The sequence below is a fragment of the Heterodontus francisci genome, chromosome 6, assembly GCF_036365525.1.
Source record: "Heterodontus francisci isolate sHetFra1 chromosome 6, sHetFra1.hap1, whole genome shotgun sequence".
Taxonomy (NCBI): Eukaryota; Metazoa; Chordata; class Chondrichthyes; order Heterodontiformes; family Heterodontidae; genus Heterodontus; species Heterodontus francisci.
This window is the reverse complement of record NC_090376.1, coordinates 28,457,435-28,484,741: the sequence shown is the minus strand read 5'-3', so window position 1 is coordinate 28,484,741 and position 27,307 is coordinate 28,457,435. Positions and strand designations below refer to the sequence as shown.

Here is a 27,307-nt window from a genome sequence, read left to right as displayed (position 1 = left end):
TACGTGTCGTTTGATTATATCATCAGCTAATCCAGTACTCTGATAATCCAAAATGCATCCAGCTTTGTTGCTAAGCAGCAGGTGAGGATACTGCACCATCTAGTGGACAAAATATGAAGTGCATTTTGAGCTTCCAACCATAATACTATTCCATAAAAGCGATTCAAAAATGAATATTTATTTATATGCTGGCTTTATTTAAATCCACTGTACACCTCAGTGTTGCACATGTCACAGGTTAAAGCTTGATGATGCTGAAAGGTTTCTTCAAAGACAAATGCAAAAAAAATGCACAGAAATAGGCCATTCGGCCCAGCACATCTATGCTGGTGTTTACACTCCACCTTACTTCATTTCACACTACCAACATTTCCTTCTATTTCTATTCCTTTCTTCCTCATGTACTTATCTAGCTTCCCCTTAAACGTATCTATCTTACTTACAGCAATTGTCAGCTATGCCTCAGTTGGTAACATCCTTGCCTCCGAGTTAGAAGGCTGCGGATTCAAGTCACATTCCAGGAGTACTGAGGGACTGCTGCACTGCTGTCTTTCAGTTGAGATTTTAAACCAAGACCCTGTCTGTCCTGTCATAAGGATGTAAAGATCCATGGCAATATTTCAAAGAACAGCAGAGCCCAGTTATCCTTACGTTCTGGGCAATATTTAGCTCTTATTCAGATTATCTGGTCATTATCACATTGCTGTTTGTGTGAACTTGTTGTATGCAAATTGGCTGCCTTGTTTCCTACATGTCAAAAGTGATTACTGTTCAAAAGTACTTCATTGGCTTGAGGTGTCTTGTGGTACTGGAGCAAGGATAGTACCTGTGGAACCATGTCTTACAAAAAGAGGAGATAACATTTGAGTGGGAGTGCAGTGGTAGACACCACAGATGGTGTCAGAGTAGTGTAGCTGGTAAGTGGAAGTGGCACTTGTGCAGTCTGAGTGATTTATAATGAGTAAAATTAGAAACCTTGGGATAAGTAAAATTATAAATCTTTAACACATCTGTGTGAAATTCTTTAACCAATGTATTTCCTCCTTTGTTAAAATAATGGAGAAAGGAATTTCATTCCGATCAATGTACCGTCAAAGCTGCACAGCCACACAGCAACCCGGAGATTCCTGTGCAGGCCAAGCACAAGTCAGCCCCTTTAATTTACTGCCAGTCTGCAAGCACACAAAACAATTTAAGGGTCCCAAACACTTAGTTGAATGGATTTCGCACGACAACAGAAAATTAGAGAGGATGTTGATCCCAACATGTTAATCGTTCATATGATATCACAGAGTGTAATTTCCAGGACATGAGCTGGGAGGAGGGGAAGAGCAAGGACAACAGGTCTATGATCGGACCATTGCCATGGGGAGAATGAACATTGGGGCCATGATCCAGGCTGGGGGAGAATGACGGTTTCCTGGTGAGGCCTGCGGGGAGCAGTCCTGCTCCTCCTGGCTCATAGAGTTCTACATGGAGCTGATTTTTAGCTATTCAGCACATCCCTCAGTTAAATTTCAGTCATGGTGTTGATGATGTAGAGAGAGAGAGAGCCTGAGAGAAAACGGTGTCGGAGACCAACAAATAAAAGTGGCAGCGGAGAGTCAGTGGGAGAGAGAGAGAGACCACTGAGAACAAATCAACAAAAACTAAAATCCAGGAGTGACGTCATAGGGCAGCAGGTTGTTTGGAGACCCCCGAGGTGAGGGACATGTAACTGAAAGAGTTCAGGGACAGAGCAGAGTGAGCATCAGGGAGTGAGGTTAAAAATAACGAAGTATCGTCAGCAGAAGGGAGGGTGCTGACTGGTGAGTTTTTTTAATAAGTTTTTAATAATTCTTTAGCTTATTTTTATTAAGTTTAGTTAGTTGACAAAATAGAGGCATGGCAGGGTTCCTCAGTCCCGTGGAGTGCACATCCTACTCTGTGTGGGAATTCCAGGCACTTTTCATCTCCTGGACACCACATTTGCAGGAAGTGTCATCAGCTGGAGGAGATTGAGCTCCGTGATTTAGGACTTGAGCAACAGCTGGCGCCGCTGCGATGCATCCACGAGGCTGAAAATTACATGGATAGCACGTTTCTGGATGTGGTCACCCCATGGCTTAAGGATTTGCAGGCAGAGAGGGAATGGGTGAGCTGCCAGCCAGTCAAGGAGGTCCAGGCAGACAATGCAGGAGTCTCCTGGGTGCATCTTGCTCATCAACCAGTATTCCGTTCTGTGTGATGGTTCCTCTAGGGAGTACAGCCAGAGCTAAGTCCATGACGCCATGGCTGGCTTAGCAGGGGTGGGGGTGGGGGGGGGGTGAGGAGGAATATTGGGAAAGCAATAGTGGTGGGGCATTCTATAGTTAGGGGAACAGACAGGCATTTCTGCGGCTGCAGACATGAATCCAGGATGGTATGGTGCCTCCCTGGTGCCAGGGTCAAGGATGTCACTGAGTGGCTGCAGAGCACTCTGAGGGGGTAGAGTGAACAGCCAGTGGTCATGGTACCAACGACATAGGTAGAAAGAGGGATGAGGTCCTGCAGGCAGATTTTAGGGAGCTAGGAAGGAAACTAGCAAGTGGGACAGCAAAGGGAATAATCCCCAGATTAGTGGTTGCAGCTTCAACTGTGACTTTCAAAATGGAATTGGATAATTATCTGAAAAGATTTGCAGGGCTGTAGGGAAAGGGCAGGGGAGTGAGATTAGCTGAGTTCTCTAACAGAGAGCTGGCACAAACACGTCAGGCTGAATGGCCTCCTTCTGTGCTGTAACCACTCCGTGATTGTATGTCCCTGGGGTGCTAGTTCTGAATGTTATTTAGGTCCCTGCCTGCCTTTTGCAGGAGCCTCGTCAATGGCCTGATTTGCATTTGTTAAACCGTAAACAGGTGGGAATGGGATTGGGTTGCTCATTCCCAAAACTGTAACCGCCCCCCCCTTCCACCACCCCCCCCTTCCACCACCCCCCACCACAATCCACTCCTGCCTGTCGTTGGGGCAGGGTTAAAATTGAGGTCATTGGATTAATAGCTTTGGAAACCAATCAACATCAACATTGCAAGCCTGAAATTCTGTTTGTTGTAGCTTTCCATGAATCCCTGTAGTTTAATTTTAGTTTAGTTTAGAGATACAGCACTGAAACAGGCCCTTTGGCCCACCGAGTCTGTGCCGACCATCAACCACCCATTTATACTAATCCTACTCTAACTCCATATTCCTACCACATCCCCACCTGTCCCTATATTTCCCTACCACCTACCTATACTAGGGGCAATTTATAATGGCCAATTTACCTATCAACCTGCAAGTCTTTGGCATGTGTAATGAAAACAAAATGAAAACTAGGCTGCTAAGTAGGATAAGCTGAAACAAATTAATGTCCATTTAAAAATATAAATGCTATAATATCTTAATTTCATTGTTTAGCTCTTGAAGATGAGTTACTGCATGCTGTAGTAAATCAACCATCAACTGTTCTCCAAAAGTGCATTTGCTACATTTGTAAAGTTCCACACCTCACTCGCCACCTGGAGAAGATTCTCAAAGAGCAGAAAGGACAAACAGACACTGGGCATCTGTCCCAGGATGCCCTGGCACACGCTAAACTCCTCAGACTGCGTGATGAGATTCTCCCATCACTGGTCATTTCTTCTGATTTACACGTCTACACTTCTACAGTGTTGGGCAACCACAGACTGACCTCTACAGAGCAAATGAAACAGGAGTACATCAAGGGTCTTTGCCAGCAGTTTTACATTGATGTGGTTACGCTCATTGACAGCAACAATGCACAGAGACCTACAGATGAGATTGACGGTGTGATGGAGGAAATGATGAAGCATACATCCATGTGTGATTTATATGCAAGCCTCTCTGACTTTGAGTGGAAAGAAATGGATCAGATTAAAGAATACATCCTTGGGAAGCAATACAACTCACCTTTCATTATTGTGGGAGGATCTTGCAGTGGAAAAACACTCCTCTTGGCAACATGTGCCAAACAGGTACCAAATTTTAACTTTTGCTTTGTCCTGTTGCGCCTTCCCCCTCCTCAGGTCTAGTGATGGATTGCTTTCCAAACAAATAAAAATAAAAAAGATAGACTTTTCAGATCCTCTCTGGCCACAGGAGCGGTGCCAGAGGACTGGAGGACAGCGAATGTGGTACCATTATTCAAGAAGGGTAGCAGGGATAAACCAGGTAATTACAGGCCGGTGAGTCTAACATCAGCGGTAGGGAAATTATTGGAAAAAATTCTGAAACAGGATTAATCTCCACTTGGAGGCAGGGATTAATCAGGGATAGTCAGGAAGGCTTTGTCAGGGGGAGATCGTGTCTAACAAATTTGATTGAATTTTTCGAGGAGGTGACTAGAGGTGTGGATGAGGTAAAGTAGTTGATGTAGTCTACATGGACTTCAGTAAGGCTTTTGATAAGGTCCTGCATGGGAGATTGGTTAAGAAAGTAAAAGCCCAAGGGATCCAAGGTAAAATTTGGCAAATTGGATTCAAAATTGGCTTATTGGAAGGAGGCAGAGTGTGATGGTAGAGGGTTGTTGTTGTGAATGGAGGCCTGTGACCAGTGGGGAACCGCAGGGATCGGTGCTGGGACCCTTACTGTTTGTAGTGTACATTAATGATTTAGACGTGAATATAGGAGGTATGATCAGTAAGTTCGCAGATGACACGAAAATTGGTGGTGTCGTAAATAGTGAGGAGGAAAGCCTTAGACTACAGGACGGTAAAATGGGTGAAGCAGTGGCAAATGGAATTTAATCCTGAGAAGTGTGAGGTGATGCACTTTGGGAGGTCTAACAAGGCAATGAAATATACAATGGATGGTAGGACCCTAGGGAGTTCAGAGGGACCTTGGTGTACTTGTCCATAGATCACTGAAGGCAGCAGCACAGGTAGATAAGGTGGTTAGGAAGACAAACGGGATACTTGCCTTTATTAGCCGAGGCTTAGAATATAAGAGCAGGGAGGTTATGATGGAGCTGTATAAAACGATGGTTAGGCCACGGCTGGAATACTGTGTACAGTTCTGGTCACCACACTATAGGAAGGATGTGATTGCACTGGAGATTCACCAGGATGTTGCCTGGGCTGGAGCATTTCAGTTATGAAGAGAGACTGGATAGGCTGGGGTAGTTTTCCTTGGAGCAGAGAAGGCTGAGGGGAGACTCGATTGAGGTATACAAAATTATGAGGGGCATTGATAGGATAGATAGGAAGAAACTTTTTTCCTTAGCGGACAGATCAACAACTAGGGGGCTTAGATTTAAGGTAAGGGGCAGGAGGTTTAGAGGGCAGTTGAGGAAGAGTTTTTTCACCCAGAGGGTGATTGGAATCTGGAACGCACTGCCTGAAGGGGTGGTAGAGACAGGAACACTCACAACATTCAAGAAATATTTAGATGAGCACTTGAAACACCATAACATACAAGGCTACGGGCCAAGTGCAGGGAAATGGGATTAGTTAGGACAGGTGCTTGATGGTCGGCGCAGGCGCGTTGGTTTGAAGGGCCTGATCCTGTGCTGTAAAACTCTATGACTTTCATTTCTATAGCACCTTTCATGACCACAGAATGTCCCAAAATGCTTTACAGCCAATTAACTACTTTTTGATGAAAGCAAAATACTGTGGATGCTGGAAATCTGAAGTAAAAACAAGATATGCTGGAAATACTCAGTAGGTCTGACAGCATCTTTTCAAAGAGAAGCAGAGCTAACGTTTCTTTGCTTCTCTCTCCACAGATGCTGCCAGACCTGCTGAGTATTTCCAGCATTTCTTGTTTTTATTTAAGTATTTTTTTGGAAGTGTAGTCACTGTTGTAATATAGGAAACAAGGCAGCCAATTTGCACACAGCAAGCTCCCACAAACAGCAGTGTGATAATGACCAGATAGATCTGTTTTTGTGATGTTGATTGAGGGATAAATATTAACCAGGACACCGGGAATAACTCCCCTGCTCCTCTTCAAGATAGTGCTATGGGATATAAATCCACCTGAGAGAGTAGATGGGGCCTCGATTTAATGTCTCCTTAGTTAGCTTGCCTCTCATCTTTCTAAAATTCCCCTGATGTTCTAGTTTTTGTACTGACTGTGCTCACCCACAGTTAGCTATTCTACCTAATCTATTTCATTATTCATAACCAACAATGGCTCAGCTCTTGTAGGCCGACTAACATATTGCTTGGGTAACAATAAATTTAAGTATAATCATCTAATCTTTTCTACAATATGTTTTCTTTCAGATATGTTCATGGCTGAATAACTGTGACCCTGTGATAGTCAGCCGCTTCCTCTCTTGTCCAGGCAACGCTACTTCCTTTCAAAATGTCCTGACTGGAATCTGTCAGCAAATAGCAATAAGCTACCACAAACCAATGCAAATATACTCCAACAACATTGAGGAATTAATGAACTGTTTTGTGAGTCTTTTAGAGGCATCGTCTGAACAGCATCCCTTGACCATAATGATAGATGCTGTTGATCAGATCTCAGAGAGTGACAGTGCCAGAGCCTTGTGGTGGCTTCCAAAGACTCTGCCAACTTTTTCTAAGTTAATTATTTCTACTACTCTTAAGTATGCAATTGCACAAAAATGTGTGTCATTGAAACCAGATGCAGCATGCTTTCTTGAGTTAAAGTCGAGAGAGAGAAAAGAATGCAACAAAATTCTTACCCAGCGCCTTCTAACCTCCAACAGAAGAATTACCTCTGGGCAGCAGGTGTATGTGAATGCAGCCCTGGGGCAGTGTACTCTCCCACTTTTTGTTAACTTGCTTTATAATGAAATGCTTTGTTGGAGATCTCATGTGGATGTTGATGACCAGACTTTAGGAAGAAGTGTTCATGATGGTATCAAGCAACTATTTGGAAGGCTCGAAAGGAGACATGGGGAGCGTCTGGTTTCCAGAGCTCTAGGCTATGTAACACTTGCAACTTCAGGACTTAGTGAGATTGAATTGCTGGACATTTTGTCACTGGATGACTATGTTATCAAACACTTTTGGCCTCAAAATGGCTTGCCAGTCTCAGTGAAAGTGCCATATTATCCATTAGCTAGACTGCAGCAGGATCTGAGTGGGTTTTTGGTAGCAAGGCCACATAATGGAGTAAAGTTGCTCTTCTGGGCAAACAAGCATTTTCCATGGGTTGTCAACAGGTGTTACCTCAGGAACGTGGAAACTGTGCAACGAATGCACAACATCATGGTGGAATATTTCAGTGGCCGATGGTCCAATGGAAGAGGGAAACCGCTTCTCATTGCTCTGTTGCATCAGAAACCAACAGAGGATCAACCAATGCATCGGCATGATCCTTTAATGAAGATTTATGTTGATCGACAGCAGCCTTCACAACCATGGCTTTTTCATTTTCAATCTTCTAACCCTTGCCCAGTCTTTCCAAATCGCAGAAAAGTTAAAGAACTAGCTTATCATCTGAAGAGAACTGGAAGACTGAAAGAACTGTATCTTGATGTATTATCTTCATTTGCAACCCATCAAGCAATGATTAAAGCTGGTCACTTGGTTCAGCTGATAGCTGAACTAGAGGAAAATATTCAAACGATAAATCGAAGGGAGATTCGATTTTTGGCTGCAGTTCTGAAAAGTGCATGTTGCTTATTGCGAAAATCCCCCAATCAACTATCAATGGTTATTCAGATGAAGCTTCTACCATTTGTAGAGTGCTTCCCACAACTGTTCACATTTCTGAAGCAGGCATATCAAGAAGGGCTCAAGCATAATGTTATTGCTGTGCTGCACAGTCCATTGATTACTGTGCCCGGAGTGTATGCTGCTTTGTGTACCTCTGATTTGCCTGTAGCAACTGATATCATAGAAATTCAGTCACAGTCTCTAGTTCTTGTGACACTGGAAAGTGGTTCTGTATATGCTTGGAACCTAGAGGTCCAAGCACCTTGGGAACAAATCAACACAAATGGAGTTAAAATTTCAGGAGCCAGAATGTCAGAGGGCGACCGATTCCTTGTACTTGCGACTGTCCACAGCACTATATTAGTGTACGACTTTTCCCAGCTATCCCTGCTTTACGAAGTTGATGTGAGAAGAAGCCTTGATGGTAGCCTAGCAGAAATTCATCAGCCAGTCAGTGGTTTTGCTCTATGCAGTACAAATGCAATAGTGTGGTTTGCGAACAGCACAGTGGTGAGGGTGTTTGACCTCAACTCTTGCTACACAATCAAGCAGTTAAACTGCCAACATGAGGTTCAATGTGTATCCTTTTCTGCTGATGGAATATATGCATTGTGTGGGCAATTGAAGAGCACAGTCACAATATTTAATATTCATACTGGTCTCCAGATGGCCACAGTCTTTTTTCAATTTCCGGCAGCATCTGTCTATTCCATTTTTCTGTCTGCATCCAATGAGGAAATCTACGTTGTAGACAAGATTGGGAATATGTGTGTTTGGGGCACTGAAGACATGAATGAGCCACATCTCTTAGAAGAGATTGTTTGTTCAGAAGATGAAAATGAAGTTCTTTGTGTCGAACTTTCTTCTCGCTCATTGTTATTATGCAGGGCATCTTGCATTGAACTGTGGGACACATTGAGTTGGAACCTGTCAGACAAGTTCAAACCACCTAAAGGTGAAAGCTTCATTCGAGCTATATTGTCACAAGATTGTGATTCCATTATAGCTATCATTAGTGTTTCCCAGGCCTTATTTGTGTGGAAGAGAGAGACTGGGCAATGTGTTCTAATACTTGAGAACAGGCTTGGTACACCACTGAGGCTCTCTAAATGCTGTAAGCAAAAGGCTTTGGTATTATTCACCTCAAAAGGTTTTCTGAAGTCCTGGGACCTAGACTGCATAGATCTAGCCTCAGCTGCAGCAAGAACAGAAAGGACCATACAAGCAATTCTCCTTTCATCAAAGGGAAAGCATTTCTATACCTCTGATGGTACCAGCATTGTATTCAAATGGAGCCTGATTTTCTGTCAAATAGAGGCTACCTTTACGCATGCTGACTGTGTAAAACACTGTGCTCTTACAAGAACAGGAGCATCTCTGGTAACTGCAGATATTCGTGGTGATCTTTATGTTTGGGACACAGAAGTTTGTCAAAACCTGTACCGGATCAAGTATGGTGAAGTGACACAATTACTGATAACACCAAATGACCACTTTGTTGTGTCACTATGTGAAGACTGCGTATCAAAGGTCTGGAAACTGTCCCAAGGACATATCGTCTGCAACATTCACATGCACTTAAAGAAGGCAATAATAACGCCAGAAAGTACCTTTGTTCTGGGTCTTCATCAGCATCTTCTCCTTGCTGTCAGCTTGTGGTCAGGAGGCATAGTTAAGAGATTTGAATGTATAGATAAATCAGACATCATTGCCTTTCAGACACTGAGGGACTATCCAGACTACGTTGTGTTAATCTCATTCTCTGGAAGTATTTATACCTGGAATATAGCAGAAGATACTCTCTACCGACAGATCCAGCTCCCTGTCAAATTCTCCAGACAACTAGATGTCTTTCAGGTTTCCGATGATGGGAGGACTGCGGTCATTTCAGTGATCACTACGAGTATCAATGTTTTGGACATCCTACATGGAAAATTGAATGTCGTTGGTACAGAGGGAGCTATATTTAATCAACAATTGACAAGAGATGGTCAATATGTTGTTTACATATGTTGCAGAAACCACTGTAATTGTGACCTTCATTCAAGTGCAACACTGAATATTGTTCGGATAACAGATGGGAAAAATATTGGAAGTTGCTATTTATGCAAAATCCCCTCATTTCTTGCTGTGTCTGAATACGATTTAAATATTTTTGTGGGATTTGAAGATGGGACTGTTGGAATATACACAGTTGTTGACTGCCCTGGCGCCAAGAACAAAATTAAAAGCCGACTGAGCAAGGTGGCCATAGGTGAATACCCCCCCAGAAAGAAAGACTGGTCGTGTAAAAACTCACCAGATGCTGTTTGGATAGATTCCCTCAATGAATATTCATAGTAACTGTCTTGCCATTCACTCTGGTACACAGCCGGGTGACCAGTGAATATGAACGCACAGGATTAACCGGTTCCCTCAAAGTCTTTTGCAATTGGTGGGCAACACAAGAGATTTACAGCATCGTAGCTCCTTTCTGGCAAATATGAGTGCATCTTGGAAATACCATCAGTTGGATGAGTCAACTATACTTAGCGGCAAGCTCTCAAAAAATGAGTGCGTGAAGAATGATTGGTGGCATCCAATGTAAACTGGTGCCACCCTCACCAATCCATCGAAAACAGAGCCCTGTAGTTCACCTACAAAGCACTGGGGACATGGACTTTCTTGAAGTGTAATAGCACAGCTTTATAATCTATGTTAATAGCGTAATAGGAGATGGAAGAGATTCCTTCTATCCACTGGAACATAAACAACTGAAAAAAACAATTGTTTCTGCTGTGCCAAAAAGAAAATGTTTTTCATATAACTGTGAGAGTCCGAAGTAGGCCAAACCAATATGGTATGTAGTGAGTAAATTTTATTAATAAATTTAAAAGAACACATTGCAGTCACAGAGTTAGCAAGCTGACTCACTAGCAAAGCACAATTCTTATGTTCAAGAATAGCTTAGCGATAATGCAACAGAAAGTGTTGCCCAGTGATGCCAGGAGTCTTCCTTCTTTGCCCTTACTTGTATCGTCCTTCTTGTATTGTTTTGTACCTGGCTTTATCTTATTCTTTTATCATATTCGTTTAGGTCTTGCTATTGTGGGAGATCGATAGCTGCTATTTGTGAGACCAATAGCTTGCTAGAACTAATCAAGTATTTCTTGGCCAGCTGGTAAAGCATGCTGAGCTACTTAGCCTTTCAAATATATAAAATATCTAAATAAGAATGCAACTCTAGGTTATATCTTTCATTACCCAATAGGTTTTCTCTTTTCTTTCTTTTCCTGAAAGTGTTGATGCCTTACTGCGATATGATTCCACCTTTGTAGTCCTTTCCCCCTCTACCTCGTCCAACAGACATTATTGTTGTGTGAGCTTTAACATTCAGTGCCGCAGGCAATTCAGCAGAAAAAAAATCACAACCAACTGCAATCCTATTGTAGGAACATAGGAGTAGGCCATTCAGCCCATCAAGCCTCCTCTGCCATTCAATTAGATCATGGCTGATCATCTACCTCAATACCACCTTCCCACGCTATTCCCATATCCCTTGATCTATCTATTTCTGTCTTGAACATGCTGAATGCTTGAGCTTCCACAGCCCTCTGGGGTAGAGAATTCCAAAGATTCACCACCCTCTGAGTGAAGAAATTCCTCCTCATCTCAGTCTTAAATGGCCTACCCCTTATTCTGAGACTATGTCCCCTGGTTCTAGACAGACCAGCCAGGGGAAACTTCCTCACCTGACATCATACAGCTCCAGTTCCAGCAGGGGATGCTGAATAACAATCAGGAGCCAAACTGATTTGCTGTTCTGTATCCAGCTTTGCTGTGGTCAATTGTTGTGCTGCTACTACAGTACTGGCTTAAAGGAATTAACTCAATACAGACCAGGAATTAAACCTGGGATCTTAGTGGTCTGTGTAGCTGGGCTGAAAATTCACATTGCTGGAATTTAGCAGGAGAGCACCTCATTCACATGAGACAAGCAGGTGGAGGCACCATTTTGGACGCATCTCCAGTGTCTACCTGCCCATGGCGACAAGTAACTTCCAATGACCCACTCATCTTTGGAGGGTGGGTGTTGCCCATGCTCATTCCTCAATAATGCGAGGAGGCCAATCTTTTAAAAGCATTTTGGCAAGAGAAAGAGTGCAGAAAAGATTTAAGAAAACGGTTTCAGGAATGTGGGACTTACGTTATGTGAATAGATTGGAGAAGCTGGGGTTGTTGTCCTTAGAGAAGATTGAGAGGAGATTTGACAGAGGTGTTCAAAATCATGAGGGGGTTGGAGAGCAGATAGGGAGAAACTGTCCCCATTGAGGAAGGGTCAAGAAACAGAGAGGACACCAATTTAAGGTGGTTAGCAGAAGAACCAACGGCATGAGGAAAAACATTTTTACGCAGCGAGTGGTTAGGATGTGGAATCCACTTCCTGAGAATGTGGGAGAAGGTTCAATTGGGGCTTTCAAAAGGGAATAAGCACCTGAAGATAAAAAAAAAAATTGCAGGGCTATGGAGAAAGGACAGGAGGGTGGGACTAGCTCAGTTGCTCTTGCAGAGAGCTGGCTCGGACACGATAGGCCGACTGTCCTCCTTCTGTGCTGTAACCATTCTGTGATTCTCTTTAAAAAAAAAAAGTTCCTTTTCTTTTGGGGTCCTGTTCTTTGCGAAGGCCAGGAGGTATGGGGTGAACTAGCCAGCACTAATTCACCAAGTAACACTGAGCCAAGAGAACAACTACTGCCTCTCAGGTGGACATAAAAGACCCCAGAGCACGATTCGAAGAAGAGCAGGGAAGTTCTTCAAGGGCCCTGGCCAATATTTATCCTTCAACCTACAGCACAAAAAAAAAAGTTTATCTGGTTATCTCATTGGTATTTGTGGAATATGGCTGCTACATTTGCAACTGTTAATTACATTTCAAAAGTACTTAATTAGCTGAGAAGGCATCTGGGGCTCGAAAGGTATAGTATAAACGCAAGTTCATTATATTTTAAATTTGTATACTTTAATACATCTATTTTATTTTGGCATCTTATAGTTGAGTTTGTGTAAATATATGGAAATTTTTGTATTCATGGTGTTAGATTCTTATGCAGGTATTTTTATTCACCCCATGATATACTGGGTGGGGATAACTCTGCTTCACTTTTTGAGGCCACTAATATTTTTCCTTTCAAAATAAAACTAAAGTTTTTTAATTCCCTTATTTAGAAAGGGTTTTCCTCTCCTTACATGAAAGCAGTGACTCGTATTGGGTACTATTCCATAGGTACCAACCGTTGCCCAGAGTGTGACCATTCTCATGTATGAGACGGGATGGTGAATAATGCCCATCGACTGTGGGGGTCATCACAGCTAAGCCAAATATCTGCACACCATGTATGTTCCAGAAAGGATAACCATAGGAATCCTGATGTATTTTTTCTACTCCATAACTCACTCAGTCTATTTGTGACACCACCTTCGTTGCCAGGGTCCCCTCTAAATTTTATTGTGTGCAACCCCCCTGTTCATTTGGATGCAAGAGCTGCTGTGCGGCCACGTGCATGGGCAGCTTACAGGGAACATTGATTACAACAGTGACTGTAAAATGCTTTGGGAAGTCCTGAGGCTGCGAAAGACAAAACATAAATGCTAGTTAACGATTTGGGTAAATGACCCTTTTTCAGAACTGCTGGAGCTGGTTAGCTCAGTTGGCTAGATGGCTAGCATGTTCACAATAATGCCAATATTGTAGGTTCAATTCCTGCTCTGGCTGAGGTAGACTTGGGGACCTGCCTCTTTGCCCTGCCCCTGTTGGCAAAATATGGTTGTTTGTGATGCTGACAAAACCGAAGCAGAACCGTTTTCTCTCCACAGATGCTGCCTGACCTGCTGAGCATTTTAGGAACAAAGGAAATAGGAGCAGGAGTAGGCCATTCAGCCCCTTGAGCCTACTCCACCATTAAACTACATCATAGCTGATCTACCTCAACGCCATTTTCCCGCACTATTCCCATATCCTTTGATATCTTTAATATCTAGAAATCCATCGTACTCTGTCTTGAATATATTCATAACTGAGCCTCCACAGCCCTCTTGGGTAGAGAATTCCAAAGATTCGCCATACTCTGTGTGAAGAAATTCCTCCTCATCTCAGTCCTAAATGGCCTACCTCTTATTCTATATCCCCGATTCTAGAACACCCAGCCAGGGGAAACATCCTTCCTGCATCCACCCTGATGAGCCTTATAAGAATTTTCTATGTTTCAATGAAATCACCTCTCATTCTTCTAAACTCTAGAGAATACAGGCCCAGTCTCCTCAATCTCTCCTCGTAAGACAATCCCGCCAATCCAGAGATTAGTCTGGTGAACCTTCGTTGCACTCCCTCTATGGCAAGTATATCATTTCTTAGGTAAGGAGGCCAAAACTGTACACAATACTCCAGGTGCGGTCTCACCAAGGCTCTATACAATTGCAGCAAGACTCCTGTACTCAAATCGTCTTGCAATGAAGGTCAACATACTATTTGCCTTCCTAATTGCTTGCTGCACATGCATGTTTGCCTTCAGTGACTCATTAACAAGGACATGCAAGTCCCTTTGGACATCAACACTTCCCAACCTCTCACCATTTAAGAAATACTCTGCATTTCTGTTTTTCCTACCAAGGTGGATAACTTCACATTTTTCCACATTATATTCCATCTGCCATGTTCTTGCCTACTCACTTTAGCCTGTCTAAATCCCCTTGAAGCCTCTTTGCATCCTCCTCACAACACACATTCCCACCTAGTTTTGTGTCATCAGCAAACTTGAAAATATTAATTTGGACCCCACATCCAAATCATTGATATAGATTGTGAATAGCTGGGGCCCAAGCACTGATCCTTGTGGTACACCACTGGTCACACCATGCCAACCTGAGAATGACCCTTTTATTCCTACTCTCTGTTTTCTGTCCGTTAACCAATTCTCAATCCATGCCAGTATATTACCCTCAATCGCATGTGCTCTAATTTTGCTTACTAACCTGTGTGGGGACCTTATCAAAAGCCTTCTGAAAAACCAAATACACCACATCCACTGGTAACCCTTGTCTATTCTGCTAGTTATATCCTCAAAAAACTCAACAGGTTTTTCAAATATGATTTCCCTTTCATCAATCCATGTTGACTCTGCCCAATCCTACCATTATTTTCCAAGTGTCCAGTTATCACATCCTTTACAATAGATTCTAGCATTTTCCCTACTACTGATGTGAGACTAACAGGTCTGTAGTTCCCTTTTTTTCTCTCTCCTTTCCTAATAGTGGGGATACATTTGCTACCTTCCATTCTGCAGGAAGCATTCCAGAGGCAATAGCATTTTGGAAGATGACCACCAATGCATCCACTATCTCTACAGCCATCTCTTTCAACACTCAGATGTAGATCATCAGGTCCAGGGGATTTATCAACTTTCAGTCCCATTAATTTCTCCCATACTACTTTTTTACTAATACTAATTTCTTTCCATTCCACATTCTCATTAGTCCCTTGTTTCTCTAGTATTCCTGGGATGGTTTTTGTATCTTTCTCTGTGAAGACAAACACAAAGGGCTGAATTTTGTTCAGTGCCCGACGTCAGACTCCATGGCGGGGAGAGCCAGAAGATCAGAGCGGCAGCGGCCCGCCACAAACCCCAATGCTGGGATTGCCAGGCCCAATTTTCCCAGCGACGGCAAGGCACCACGGTGGCCCCTCTGCTGCTTGGTAACAGGACCCTAATTTAAATACTTAAATAAACTTTATGAATACACTTAAATTGGATTACCCGTGATCTTACTGTCGGATCTGGATCTTCTGTGCGACGAGTTGAACACGTGTGCCTTCAATTTCCCGTCTAGGGAAAGCTGGTGCCACTGAGGTGGGGAAGGGGGGTACTCAGCAATTGTAGTGTTGTGGGGGGGGGGGGTCCAACTCTGCATTTGTAGTGTCGGGGGGAGAAGGGGTGACCTCTGCACTTTAAGTTGTGGAGGGGAGAGAGGTGACCTGTGTACTTTGGGCAGTTGTGGGGAGAAGGGGTCAACCCTGCAATTTCAGTGTAGTGGTGGGGGGGGGGAATGGGGTTCAACTCTGCAGTCTCTGAGCAGGGCTGGCAGCCCTTTAGAAATGGCGCCAATGCCTGCGCTGAGACAGCTGACGCCGTTCATGGCGTCACTGCGGCCGGCTCTGCCTCATGATTGCAGGAGGCGGCCGTCCTGCATATTAAAATGTGCCTCCGTGCTCAAGATCGTGGCGGCACGTGGCCCGTCCGTGCGGGCCGCCATTTTTTTCAGCCACCGCCGCTCTTGGCAGCAGGAAAACAAAATTCAGCCCAAAGTATTTGTTTATTTTCTTTGCCATTTCCTTATTTTCCATTATAAATTCTCCTGTCTATGCCTGTACTAGGTCCACATTTGCCTTTGCTAATCTTTTCCTTTTTACATACCTTCTTTTGGGCCTCCTTATCTCGAGAGACAATGGATACGCGCCTGGAGGTGGTCAGTGGTACCTATAGAAGCTGTAATAGTCCATTTTTATGTTTCTTGTTAGTTTACTTTCATATTCTATTTTCTCTTTCTTTATCGGTTTCTTGGGCCTCCTTTCCTGAAATCTAAAATGCTCCTTACTACTTTTTTTGGCAACTTTCTAAGCCTCTTACTTTGATCTAATACATGGTTGTCTAACATATGAACCGCGGGCCGGAACTTGGCCCTCCAGAGGTTTCATCTGGCCTACGGCTGTAAGCTGTTGGAATGTCAGGCATCTTTTCAGTTTTTCAGCAGATGCAGGATTTGACCTTTAGTTTTACCACTCAATTATACATTCACTGTTTTAAAAAACTACATAACCCAGAATCCCAACGGTCCCCAGCACCACATGATCCGGTATTCGCCATTCCATTGGCGGAGAGAATCGCACCGGAAGTAGTTGTGTGGTTAAATTATTTCCGCCGAGGGGTGACTTCCTTTTTCGCCGCAGCTCCTCCGAGGAAAATGGCGGCGCAGATCTCCAAGAAGCGAAAGGTGAGCAGAGGGAATCTTCGCGGAGCGGGAGCATGTGAGGACCGAGCGGGTAAATAGGGGTGGGGATGAGTTGGCGAGTGAGTTCTGAGGGTCTGTGGGGTTGGGCCGAGCGCTGGCGGTGGCCGATGGTCGAGGATGGCTCCGGATGGTGTCTCTGGTCCTAACATGGCGCCGTCTCTTTCAGTTCGTGGCGGACGGGATCTTCAAGGCCGAACTCAACGAATTCCTGACCCGCGAGTTGGCCGAGGACGGGTACAGCGGCGTGGAGGTGCGAGTCACACCGACCAGGACCGAGATCATCATTTTGGCGACCAGGTAAATGAAGAGCCGCCCGGGGCAGAGTAACTGGGGTCCAGGGCCCCACTGTACATCAATGAGGGGCGGCAACAGTGGTTACTACGGCGGCTGACTTACAGTAAGCAAGTTCCTGAAGCTTAAACGAATCTTAAGCTGAGTGCAATCATCTTTAATCCAAAAGGCCCTTTAATTAAACCTTGCTAAACTATGCGAAGTGACAGCTCAACTGTGTTCATTATGATTAATGGCCGTTTCAACAGTGGTGTTTTTTTCCCTCTTGAATTTAAAACCTATTTAGGAAATGGTAGTTGTGATGGTACGAAGTCATGAATCAATAAGTCAGGCTTTCTGCTCGAATGAGTACAAGTAGAGTTGAGCTTTTATTATGGTAAACTGTGTCTCAAGGGTAACACTAGTCTCTCCAGAGATTTGACCGTAGGGCATTTTAGTGTAATAAAAGCAAAATACTGCGGATGCTGGAAATCTGAAATAAAAGCAAGAAATGCTGGAACCACTCAGCAGGTCTGGCAGCATCTGTGGAAAGAGAAGCAGAGTTAACGTTTCGGGTCAGTGACCCTTTTAGTGTAGTAGTGCAAAAATGCTGCACTATTGGAGCTGCAGTCTTTCTGATGAGATGTTAAACCAGGGTCCTCTTGGGTGAGTGTAAAGATCCCACGTGTGGCACCGTTTGAAGAGGAGCCAAGGAACTCCAGGCGAGTGTTCATCCCTCAACCAGCATCACTTTTAGAACTGATTATCTGGATATTACATTATTGCTTTTTGTGGCAGCTTGCTGTGTGCAAATTAGCTGTTAAGCACTTTGGAGTGTCTTGAGGTTGTGAAAGCGAAATGCAAGTTATTTTTCTGAAATCAAAGTTGTGGCTTTTTGCAGCAAGCTTCTGGAATATCTTTACTTTCTCCAGCAAGCATGAATGTGTATAATTCTGTAACTGAGCTCTATTTCAAGCTGAAGATGGCAAAAAAGCACTACTAGATTATGATTAGAGATACAGCACTGAAACAGGCCCTTCGGCCCACCGAGTCTGTGCCGACCATCAACCACCCATTTATACTAATCCTCCACTAATCCCATATTCCTACCAAACATCCCCATCTGTCCCTATATTTCCCTACCACCTACCTATACTAGTGACAATTTATAATGGCCAATTTACCTACCAACCTGCAAGTCTCATTGAGTTTTTAATTGAAGACACATATTCCAGCCATTATGGAAAGGCTCTCCACACTTAATGAATTTTCATTTATATAGTGCTGTTCACATACTCAGGATGTCCCGAAATGCTTCACAGCCAGTGAATCACTTTTGAAGTGTAGTCACAAATGTGTGCATACTGTGGAGCAATGAAGGCAATGTGCAAAGTTTAACTTCCACATATCTCAATCTGTAGATTCTCAGTGCTAGGAAGTTAAACTTACATTTCACTGTCAACAGACAAACGAAGCAGTGACTAAAATACAAGCACAGCTAGAATTGTTGACCACTTTTGCCAGCTGGTTGTGGCCCATAGGCTGTAGTTTGGACTGTCCTTGTTTAATAGTATTGAGAAAGCTGGGTAGGACTGGAATTATTTGCTGTGTTCTTTTGGAATATCATCTATAGAGTATTGTTCTGAGATAGTAAATATCTGGTATTGATTTAAAAGTAGCATAGTAAACTCAGCCTAACTGGCTTCCACACTGCTTTGTCTCTACTTTACCCGTTGTCCTCTTTAAAGCCAATTATATGCTAAATACGAAGCTATATCTATGTAGTTAATGTTTGTTAAATATTTTCATTTTGCAATCCACGGTTTCCCGCTTAAATTTATTTGCATTTGTGGCTGCACATTTACTGTGGGTGACTTGCTCAATACTGCCCTGATCTGAACATGTGGTAAGATTAATTTTGTCATGCATTCGAAAAGTCTATTTCGTGATGAATTACACGAGTTTCATTTTTTCTATCTTCTGTGTGATTTGGCAGAACAAATCTTTCCTGCAGTGCATGTGTTACCCACAGCTATTTAATTATTTTGTGTAGATCAAATTGCTCCACTTCCATTTCAAAATGGTGCCAAGGCTGGACTTGTACTGCAGATTTTGAGAGTTTCCATCTTGGCCTGTAGTGCATTCAGTAGCTTTTCGAGCTGCATGTCAAGTTTGCATCTGGCAGCTAGGTGTTGTACAGTGTATGCCTCCCAACCCCAAAAATACTCCAGGTCTGAATTTGAACAGTGGCAGAGGTTGGTAATGGATTTTGTGGTGTATGCTACTCTCTGTTTTAGTACGAAGTATCAGTATTGGAGTTCAATCTCCTGTAGTCCTTAATCCAATTAAACTTGCATGAAAGATTATGGGGAACAGCTTTATGAGGCAAACTAATGTGTAAAAATGATTTACAGTTCATAGTCATACAGTACAGAAACAGGCCCTTTGGTCCATTGTGTCTGTGCCGGCCATCAAGCACCGACCTATTCTAATCCCGTTTTCCAGCTCTTGTCCCGTAGCCTTGTATGTTTTGGCGTTTCAAGTGCTCATCTAAATACTTCTTAATTGTTGTGATGGTTCCTGCCTCTACCACCTCTTCAGGCAGTGCGTTCCAGATTTCACCCACCCTCTGGGTGAAAAAGTTTTTCCTTAACTCTCCTCTAAACCTCCTGCCCCTTGCCTTAAATCTATGCCCCCTGGTTATTGATCCCTCCGCTAAGGGAAAAAGTTTCTTCCTACCTATCCTATCAATGCCTCTCATAATTTTGTATGCCTCAATCATGTCCCTCCCCCTCAGCCTTTTCTGCTCTAAGGAAAACAACCCTAGCCTTTTCAGTCTTTCTTCATAGCTGAAACGCTCCAGCCCAGACAACATCCTGGTGAATCTCCACTGCACCTTCTCCAGTGCAGTCACGTCATTCCTATAGTGTGGTGCCCAGAACTGTACATAGTACTCCAGCTGTGGCCTAACTAGTGTAACCTCCCTGCTCTTATATTCTATGCCTTGGCTAATAAAGGCAAGTATCCCATTTGCCTTCCTAACCACCTTATCTACCTGTGCTGCTGCCTTCAGTGATCTATGGACAGGTACACCAAGGTCCCTCGTACTTTCTGTACTTCCTAGGATCCTGCCATCCATTGTATATTCCCTTGCCTGGTTAGTCCTCCCAAAATGCATCACCTGACACTTCTCAGGATTAAACTCCATTTGCCACAGCTCCACCCATCTTACCAGCCCATCTATATCGTCCTGTAATCTAAGGCTTTCGTCCTCACTATTTACGACACCACCAATTTTCGTGTCATCTGCAAACTTACTGATGCCCCCTATATTCACGTCTAAATCATTAATGTACACTACAAACAGCAAGAGCCCCAGCACTAATCCATGTGGTACACCACTGGTCACAGGCTTCTACTCGCAGAAACAACCTTCGACCATCACCCTCTGCCTCCTTCCACTAAGCCAATTTTGAATCCAAATTGCCCTGGATCCCATGGGCTCTTAACCTTCTTAACCAATCTCCCAAGCGGGACCTTATCAAAGGCCTTAATGAAGTCCATTTAGACTACATCAACTGCTTTACCCTCATCTACACATCCAGTCACCACCTCGAAAAATTCAGTCAAGTTAGTTAGACACGATTTCCCCCTGACAAAGCCATGCTGACTATCCCTGATTAATCCCTGCCTCTCCAAGTATCTTAAACTTAAAAAGAAAATTGGATTTGTACTTCACCAGCTGTTGAAATTACTTTTTTTTAAATTGTTACTTAGTAAATTAACAATAGTCCGTAGAGTCCTTAATGAAATGATTTGCTTCAGACAAAGAACTTCACAAAGCCCAAGTTATATGTGTTGGATGAATGATTGGCTTAATGGATAAGTAACTTTTAAAATCATTTATCAGGACGCAGAACGTGCTGGGTGAGAAAGGTCGCCGAATCCGTGAGCTGACTGCTGTTGTTCAGAAGCGATTTGGTTTCCCAGAGGGAAGTGTTGAGGTAAGTTAATTTTCAGAGTGATTTTTCTCTTTAGCTTCGTTGGTTGTTGACTATGCAGAAGCTGCCCCCAATTGGCTGGAGCAATAGTTTTCCCCTGTCACCTTCAGTGATGATGCTTGATGACGAGTCTGACGGGATATGATCCATATCAGGGTTGCTGATACAGTTGGCACGTTCTGTGCTGCTGTTTTCAGGGTGCTGAATGGTATGTCCCTTCTTTTGATGACTTAAGAGGCATTTGTCTGAGAAGGTTTTGATGTGCATTACAATCGAAGCTCTTGAGCAAAGATAATTTTGCTCTGGCTAACCACATGCCTGGGCTTTGTGACATAGGTTGTACAATAAACCTGTCCAGGGGTTCAGTGCCACAGTTTGACTAGTAATATCCTATATTCAAAGTAAGGTTTTCCAAACTGAGATTGTCTTCCCTTGTTGGGTGTTTCTGATGTCAGACTTATTACAGATGCAAAGTAATCTTAAAATGCTGGGGATTTAAAGTCATGCCTGAAACGGACCAGGTTTCAATTTGCAAAGTTCTCTGACCTGCCAAGGTGCTTTACTGCCACAAAGTAAAGGGACTGGGCTCCACCTAAGCAGAAATGATGACTGTTATAGGGATTTAAGTCATATCAGCGATGGGATATGTTTCTCACTTTGTCCTGAATTTTTCTTGTTCTGCAGCTTTATGCTGAAAAGGTTGCCACTCGAGGGCTTTGTGCCATTGCTCAGGCAGAGTCCCTGCGCTACAAATTGCTAGGAGGCCTGGCTGTGCGTAGGTAAGGTGATGAAGGAGTTGTTCACTCAAATCTTGTTTCTGGTAGCTCTTTATGTAAAACTCAGTGGAATGAGAATTTGGGGACATGTAAAGCCAAAGGCATGTGTAATCAAATTGAACTAATTTGGGGGACATAAGCTACAGTACTTGGGCTATTTTGCAAGAGGCATTTATCTAAGAAGTTGCCTGCATTTACACTATACATATAATGCAAGTGCGTATCACTTTTGATTCATAACGAAGCTAAGCCAATGTAGCACTAGTCAGGTGTTGTCTGAACTGACTCCAAAGTGCAGGAAGGCTCTTTCCTGTTCTGAATATAGGGCCAGACTCTGAATTCAATCTGTATTTACACTAACTGCAGTGAAACCAGATGGCTCTGATACATTTGAATTGTAAATGCAGCCTAATATTCTGAGTAAAGAATGCCTGGGTTACAGCTCTTATTTGTGGAATGCTTTGACATGTTAGTGAACTTCGATTCAAGTGTTTCAGAGATGCTAGTAATATTTTGTGACCAGCTAAACCAAAAAATACAAAAGGAATTGACATAAGTAGGGTTCACCCGTCGCTTGTACCGAACCATACAGATTAAGAATGCTATGTCTTGATTCAAATGATTACTGCTAAAGTAGTGATTGAGATGTCACCGTTAGCCTTGGTGTCCCCAGGATAGGGAAGTGGGGAATGAGCAACGTTTCTGCTTCTAATCCCTGGCTCGTGAGCTGTACTAAAGTGTATGCAAATTTGTGTTGGGTGAGGACAATATCGAACTTGGCTGTGGTGTCTTCCTATATTTAATCTGTATTCATAGTGAAGAAGGACCATATTGATGGTGTAATTGAGTGTTGCCAGCACAAATGAAACCAATTTATGAATTGCCAGCCAAAGCGAAGGAAGGAAGGAAGGCAGACGTGTTTTTTTTAAAAGAAAAATTAAAGTCATTGTCTGATGTAACTTGCTTGTCTCATGGTATGTCATCTCTTCCCGTCACCCTTCGTAGTTTTGTTTACAATTAATAGTTGTCCAAAGGCTTTTTTGGTGTTGATATTTGCGGTACTGTTAAGAGATTAAATATGGAGTTGTCCCTTCTTCCCAGAGCCTGCTATGGTGTTCTCCGCTTCATTATGGAAAGTGGAGCCAAGGGCTGTGAGGTGGTAGTTTCCGGAAAACTCCGAGGCCAGAGAGCCAAGTCCATGAAGTTTGTTGACGGTCTGATGATCCACAGTGGTGATCCAGTGAACTACTACGTTGATACTGCTGTGCGTCATGTACTGCTAAGACAAGGTGAGTGATGGGCTTGCACTGAAATTAGTAACAGATGGTCTTTCCACAAGTCAACAAAATGTTTTCTCCTTTCCTGAAAGTGTGCTGAGGTAAGGTTTCATCTCTGGTACCTTGCTTGTGTGCCCTTCATTCATGCGAACCTGTTTAATGAATGTAATTAGCCTTTTTGACTGTGGGGGAGGTCACAGTCAAGCTGAATTCTTCCTACTGCATCACTGCGTAGGAGGCAGGAGCACCAGATTTTTCTTTCTGTACTCCCCATGCCCCATCTCATGTCCAAGAACACAGCATGTTCCTACTCTGCTTTGCTGAAATGGTTTAGAATAAGTATCTGGTCCTTCCAGCTATATATTTTAAGGATTCAAATCTATTTCTGCCAATACTAAAGGGACTGTGGCACACCAGAAGCAATTTTCTGTAAAACTTGAAGTTCGATGGTTGTGTCATTAGAACTTGTTTCTTTCCTAATTACTGCCTGGATCTCCAGTTAATTTTCCTAGTTAAGGATAGTCAATATCAACAATCAAATATGGCTATTGTATAAACTGCCATTAAGGTTAATTTTTTTTGGTTTGCAATTTTTTTAAAAAGTAGAGCGTCTTCAGTAATGCAATATAAAACATAGTTGCTGGTGTTTTAATGGTGTACCCAGTGGCTCCATGAATCTGTTTAATTCTAAAGCAGATTTCTTAATTTACAGGTGTACTGGGAATTAAGGTTAAGATCATGCTGCCGTGGGATCCAAGTGGTAAAATTGGTCCCAAAAAACCTCTGCCTGATCACGTCAGCATTGTTGAGCCTAAGGATGAGATCTTGCCAACTACACCCATTTCAGAACAGAAGGGAGGCAAACCAGAGCAGCCTGTGATCCAGCAGCCTGGACCAGTTCCAACTGCATAATTGGTATGATATTTCCTTCCTCTGCTCTGATAAGGAATTAATGCAGGTGTGGTTAATCGATGAAGCTGAATTGAGACATTTGGTTAGATTTTTGGCCTTTCCTAGTCAGTGGACAGAAAAAGCCAGTCAACACTTCCACTATTTTGGCTAGAAATGCTACTGGGTTCTTTGTAATCTAAATGGGGTAAGAATGTCATTTGGGATTTTGCTTTAACTTTGGTTATCTTTATTTGCTTCCATTTGAAGATGTGCCTCCCAGTTGGATACTGATCAATAGAATGGTTATGGTACTGGGATAGCAACTCCGGTTGAGGGTTGGAATCCCTGTAGGGACTTGAGATTGAATTTGATAATGGTCACTTGTGAGCTCACCACATGGGGCAAAATGACCATGGAAGCTGATATAGTTCCCTAATGTCCTTTGGTGAAGGGAATAGACATCCCTACCTGGTCTGGTCTACCTGTGACTCTAACCTCCCACTATGTCATTGATATTCTTTCTGAGTGGACTCAAGTTACTGCATTGTAAAATAACCTTAAAGCAGCCCACCGCCTTTTTCAGGCAACTAGAGATGGGCAGTAAATGCAATTTTGAAAGCGCCTTGAGCAATTTTTAAAATTAAATTGATGTATAATTTACAAAAACTTCCCAATACTAGATATATTGCAAGCACCTGTGTTTCAGGAGATTCTGGAGTTTGGATTCTTGGTGATTTTCATGCATCTTTGGTTTAATCAAGTCAATGTTTGAGTTTGAAGCAGAAGCAATCCTGCCAGAGTATTGGCATGCACATTCCATTAGCTTCTAGCAGTATGGGGTGCAGGAGAGGGTTATCTTGGAGTTTAATTTCGGAAATATAATTGCAAATTTTGACCACGAAGCTTCCCTAGGCTACAACCCAAGATTGTCATGAGATATGAGAGTAACAGAATTCTTTCTACTCAGCATCTTGCAGGTTTTACATTGATTCCTTCAGTGATGATGCTTGATGACGAGTCTGACAGGACTTAGCCTGTCTCAGGATTCTTGATACAGTTAGCATGTTCTATGCTTCTGAATTTGGGCTCCTGGGCACAGTGTGTCTTCGATTGATGACTTTGAGGCATTTGTCTGAGAAGGGTTAAGTAACACAAATGTATGCATGTAATTTTCTAGCTTAAGATCAATTGCATCTAATTTGTGTTTTTTCTCTCTGCAGGTATGCCAACATCTGAAAGAAATTACTAATTTTCTGTATTAGTTTCAATAAAACAAAAGAAAAAAAGTTACTTGTTTTAGTTATTTGTCGCCTGTTGCCAGTCCACAAACAAACTTCAAATACCAAAGCAGTGCTTTGTCCCTAGAGGTTGAATTGTGCTGTTGAATGTTGCATCAAGATTGACCTGCATGACTCTCTTTCTTGTGTTAAAATATCACTGTCCTTTCTTTGATGGACTGCCCATGTAGGCTTGCTGTACAGTTTGTAGGAAAATTCAGTAATTGTCCTAAAAGGTTAGAAAGTTGGTCTTTTCCTTACTCATGAAGCAAAGGTGATAGAAGTTGTCAGGTATCTAATTCTGTAATTGCTGAAATATCTATCAGGAGGTACCAATTTTTCTACCCATTTAGGCAGTAGACAGTGTATTGGTATCTGCAGGATGTGGGTGGGAGATTCTTAAACAAAATTTAAATTGCACTTCATCAAATTTGCAAGAAACAGTAAAATAAAAGCAAAATACTGCTAGATGCTGGAAATCTGAAATATAACCGAAAAAGTGCTGGAAACACTCAGCCAGTCTGGCAGCATCTGTGGAGAGAGAAGCAAAGTTGACCTTTCTTCAATTCTGAGATGCAGAGAGATCTGGGTGTCCTAATGCATGAATTGCAAAAGGTTAGTATACAGGTACAGCAAGTAATTAGGAAAGCTAAAGAATGTTATTTATCGCAAGGGGAATTTAATTAATACAAACGTAAAGAAGGTTATGCATCAGTGATATAGGGCATTGGTGAGACCACATCTGGAGTACTGTGTACAGTATTGGTCTCCTTATTTAAGGAAGGATGTAAATGCAAGTGGAATTTTTGAATATTTTTAAGGCAGAGTTAGATAGATCCTTGATAAGCAAGGAGGTGAAAGGTTATTGGGGGTAGATGGGAATGTGAAGTCGAGGTTACAGCCATGATCTTGTTGAATGGTGGAGGAGGCTCGAGGGGCCGAGTGGCCTACTCCTAATTTGTATGTTAACTTCATTTGTGCTAGTACAGTTCAGACTCTGGACCTGGGTGGGGACTGAACAGAATTAAAACAGGGAGAGCCTCCAGTGAAATAACCAACAACAAAAACAGCTATATAGATGTCAAATAGAGATTTCACAACCAGAAAAGAAGCTGATTGGTGAGTAACTGGTGAGTGCATCTAGTTAATCTAGAAAGTAAAGCATGGCAGGGTACCTCAGTCCTATGGAACACACATCCTGTGCAATGTGGGAAAGCCTAGATGTTTGTGTCCTGGATGACCACATGTGCAAGAAGTGCTGCCAGCTAGTGCAGCTCAAGCTCTCTTTCGGAGCTTGAGTGGCAGTTGGAGTTACTACAGGGCATCTGTGAAGTTGAGAGTTTTGTGGATAGCATGTTTTTGGAGATGGTCACCCCACGGCTTAAAATTGTGACGGCAGAGGGGGATTGGGTGACTGCCAGTAGGGCCAGGTAGAATAGGGATCCCCTAAGTGAATCTGACTCCAATCTGTTCTGAAAATGGTTCCTCTGGGGAGTGTAGGCAGAGCTAAGTCCAGGGCATCATGCTGCAGAGGTGGAGAGTAGGAGTGGAAGAGCAATAGTTGGCAATTGATAGTGAGTGGAAGGGAAAAGTGCTTCTGTGGCTGTAGACTTGACTTCAAACCTTTCCCCTTGATTAGGATGTTACTGAGCAGCTACAGGACATTGAGAACAGTTTTGAGGTGAGACTGCAACTGAATTTGAAGGAAGACAGCATCTCCCTGTCTTGCTTGCTTTCTCTTGAAAAGAAGAAACTGCAACTGGGGATTTGAACAAGACAGAAAATCATCAAAACAAGTTTGAAAGTGGGTACTCTGCCCCCAAGAAGATGGCAAGATCGAACTGTATTCAAAGACTTTACATCAAACTCGAGAGATAATAAATGAACTCCAGCTATTGCTTCAAACTCTTGATTCTTTTCTGTCTGTCTGTTTGTCGTGTATGGGCACATCACATATTTTTAGTAGTTTTAACTGAATTAGAGTTTTAAGGTTGATAAACTTATACCTTTTGTGTTTAAGAAAACCTGTTTGGTTGATGTCTTTGCCATTACAATTGGAGAGCAGTGAACAAGGATTCACTGAGGGGAAGCTAAAAACACTGTTTTAAAAATTAAAAG

At 42.8% G+C, this 27,307-nt stretch overlaps 2 protein-coding genes and 2 non-coding genes across 4 annotated transcripts in view; all 4 read left to right on the top strand.

Annotated features, from left to right (window-relative positions):
- The window catches only part of LOC137371566 (NACHT and WD repeat domain-containing protein 2-like), a 45,114-nt gene extending 34,541 nt beyond the window's left edge, over positions 1-10,573 (top strand). Inside the window, exons 6-7 of the mRNA XM_068034404.1 lie at positions 3,415-3,992; positions 6,246-10,573. Of these exons, the coding sequence (XP_067890505.1) occupies positions 3,415-3,992; positions 6,246-9,995 (4,328 nt within the window). The 3' untranslated portion in view covers positions 9,996-10,573. The remainder of the gene's footprint in view (positions 1-3,414; positions 3,993-6,245) is intronic.
- Positions 10,574-16,572: 5,999 nt separating this feature from the next.
- rps3 (ribosomal protein S3) lies at positions 16,573-25,202 on the top strand. The gene is made up of 7 exons (XM_068033384.1): positions 16,573-16,679; positions 16,864-16,994; positions 20,878-20,971; positions 21,653-21,747; positions 22,846-23,033; positions 23,734-23,936; positions 25,133-25,202. Exons 1-6 carry the CDS (start codon positions 16,650-16,652, stop codon positions 23,931-23,933), a joined length of 738 nt encoding a protein of 245 aa, XP_067889485.1. The 5' UTR covers positions 16,573-16,649; the 3' UTR covers positions 23,934-23,936; positions 25,133-25,202.
- LOC137371634 (small nucleolar RNA SNORD15) lies at positions 21,073-21,222 on the top strand. The gene has a single exon (XR_010975258.1). It is a non-coding gene; the product is annotated as a small nucleolar RNA SNORD15 (small nucleolar RNA).
- LOC137371633 (small nucleolar RNA SNORD15) lies at positions 24,905-25,053 on the top strand. The gene has a single exon (XR_010975257.1). It is a non-coding gene; the product is annotated as a small nucleolar RNA SNORD15 (small nucleolar RNA).
- Positions 25,203-27,307: the final 2,105 nt, after the last annotated feature.

Excerpts from the sequence above, each read along its gene's own strand:
- rps3 (XM_068033384.1), top strand. The coding sequence starts at position 16,650 with ATGGCGGCGCAGATCTCCAAGAAGCGAAAG. Across the intron at positions 16,995-20,877 it reads ATCATCATTTTGGCGACCAG|GACGCAGAACGTGCTGGGTG; the intron begins GTAAATGAAGAG and ends ATCATTTATCAG. Across the intron at positions 23,034-23,733 it reads TCATGTACTGCTAAGACAAG|GTGTACTGGGAATTAAGGTT; the intron begins GTGAGTGATGGG and ends CTTAATTTACAG.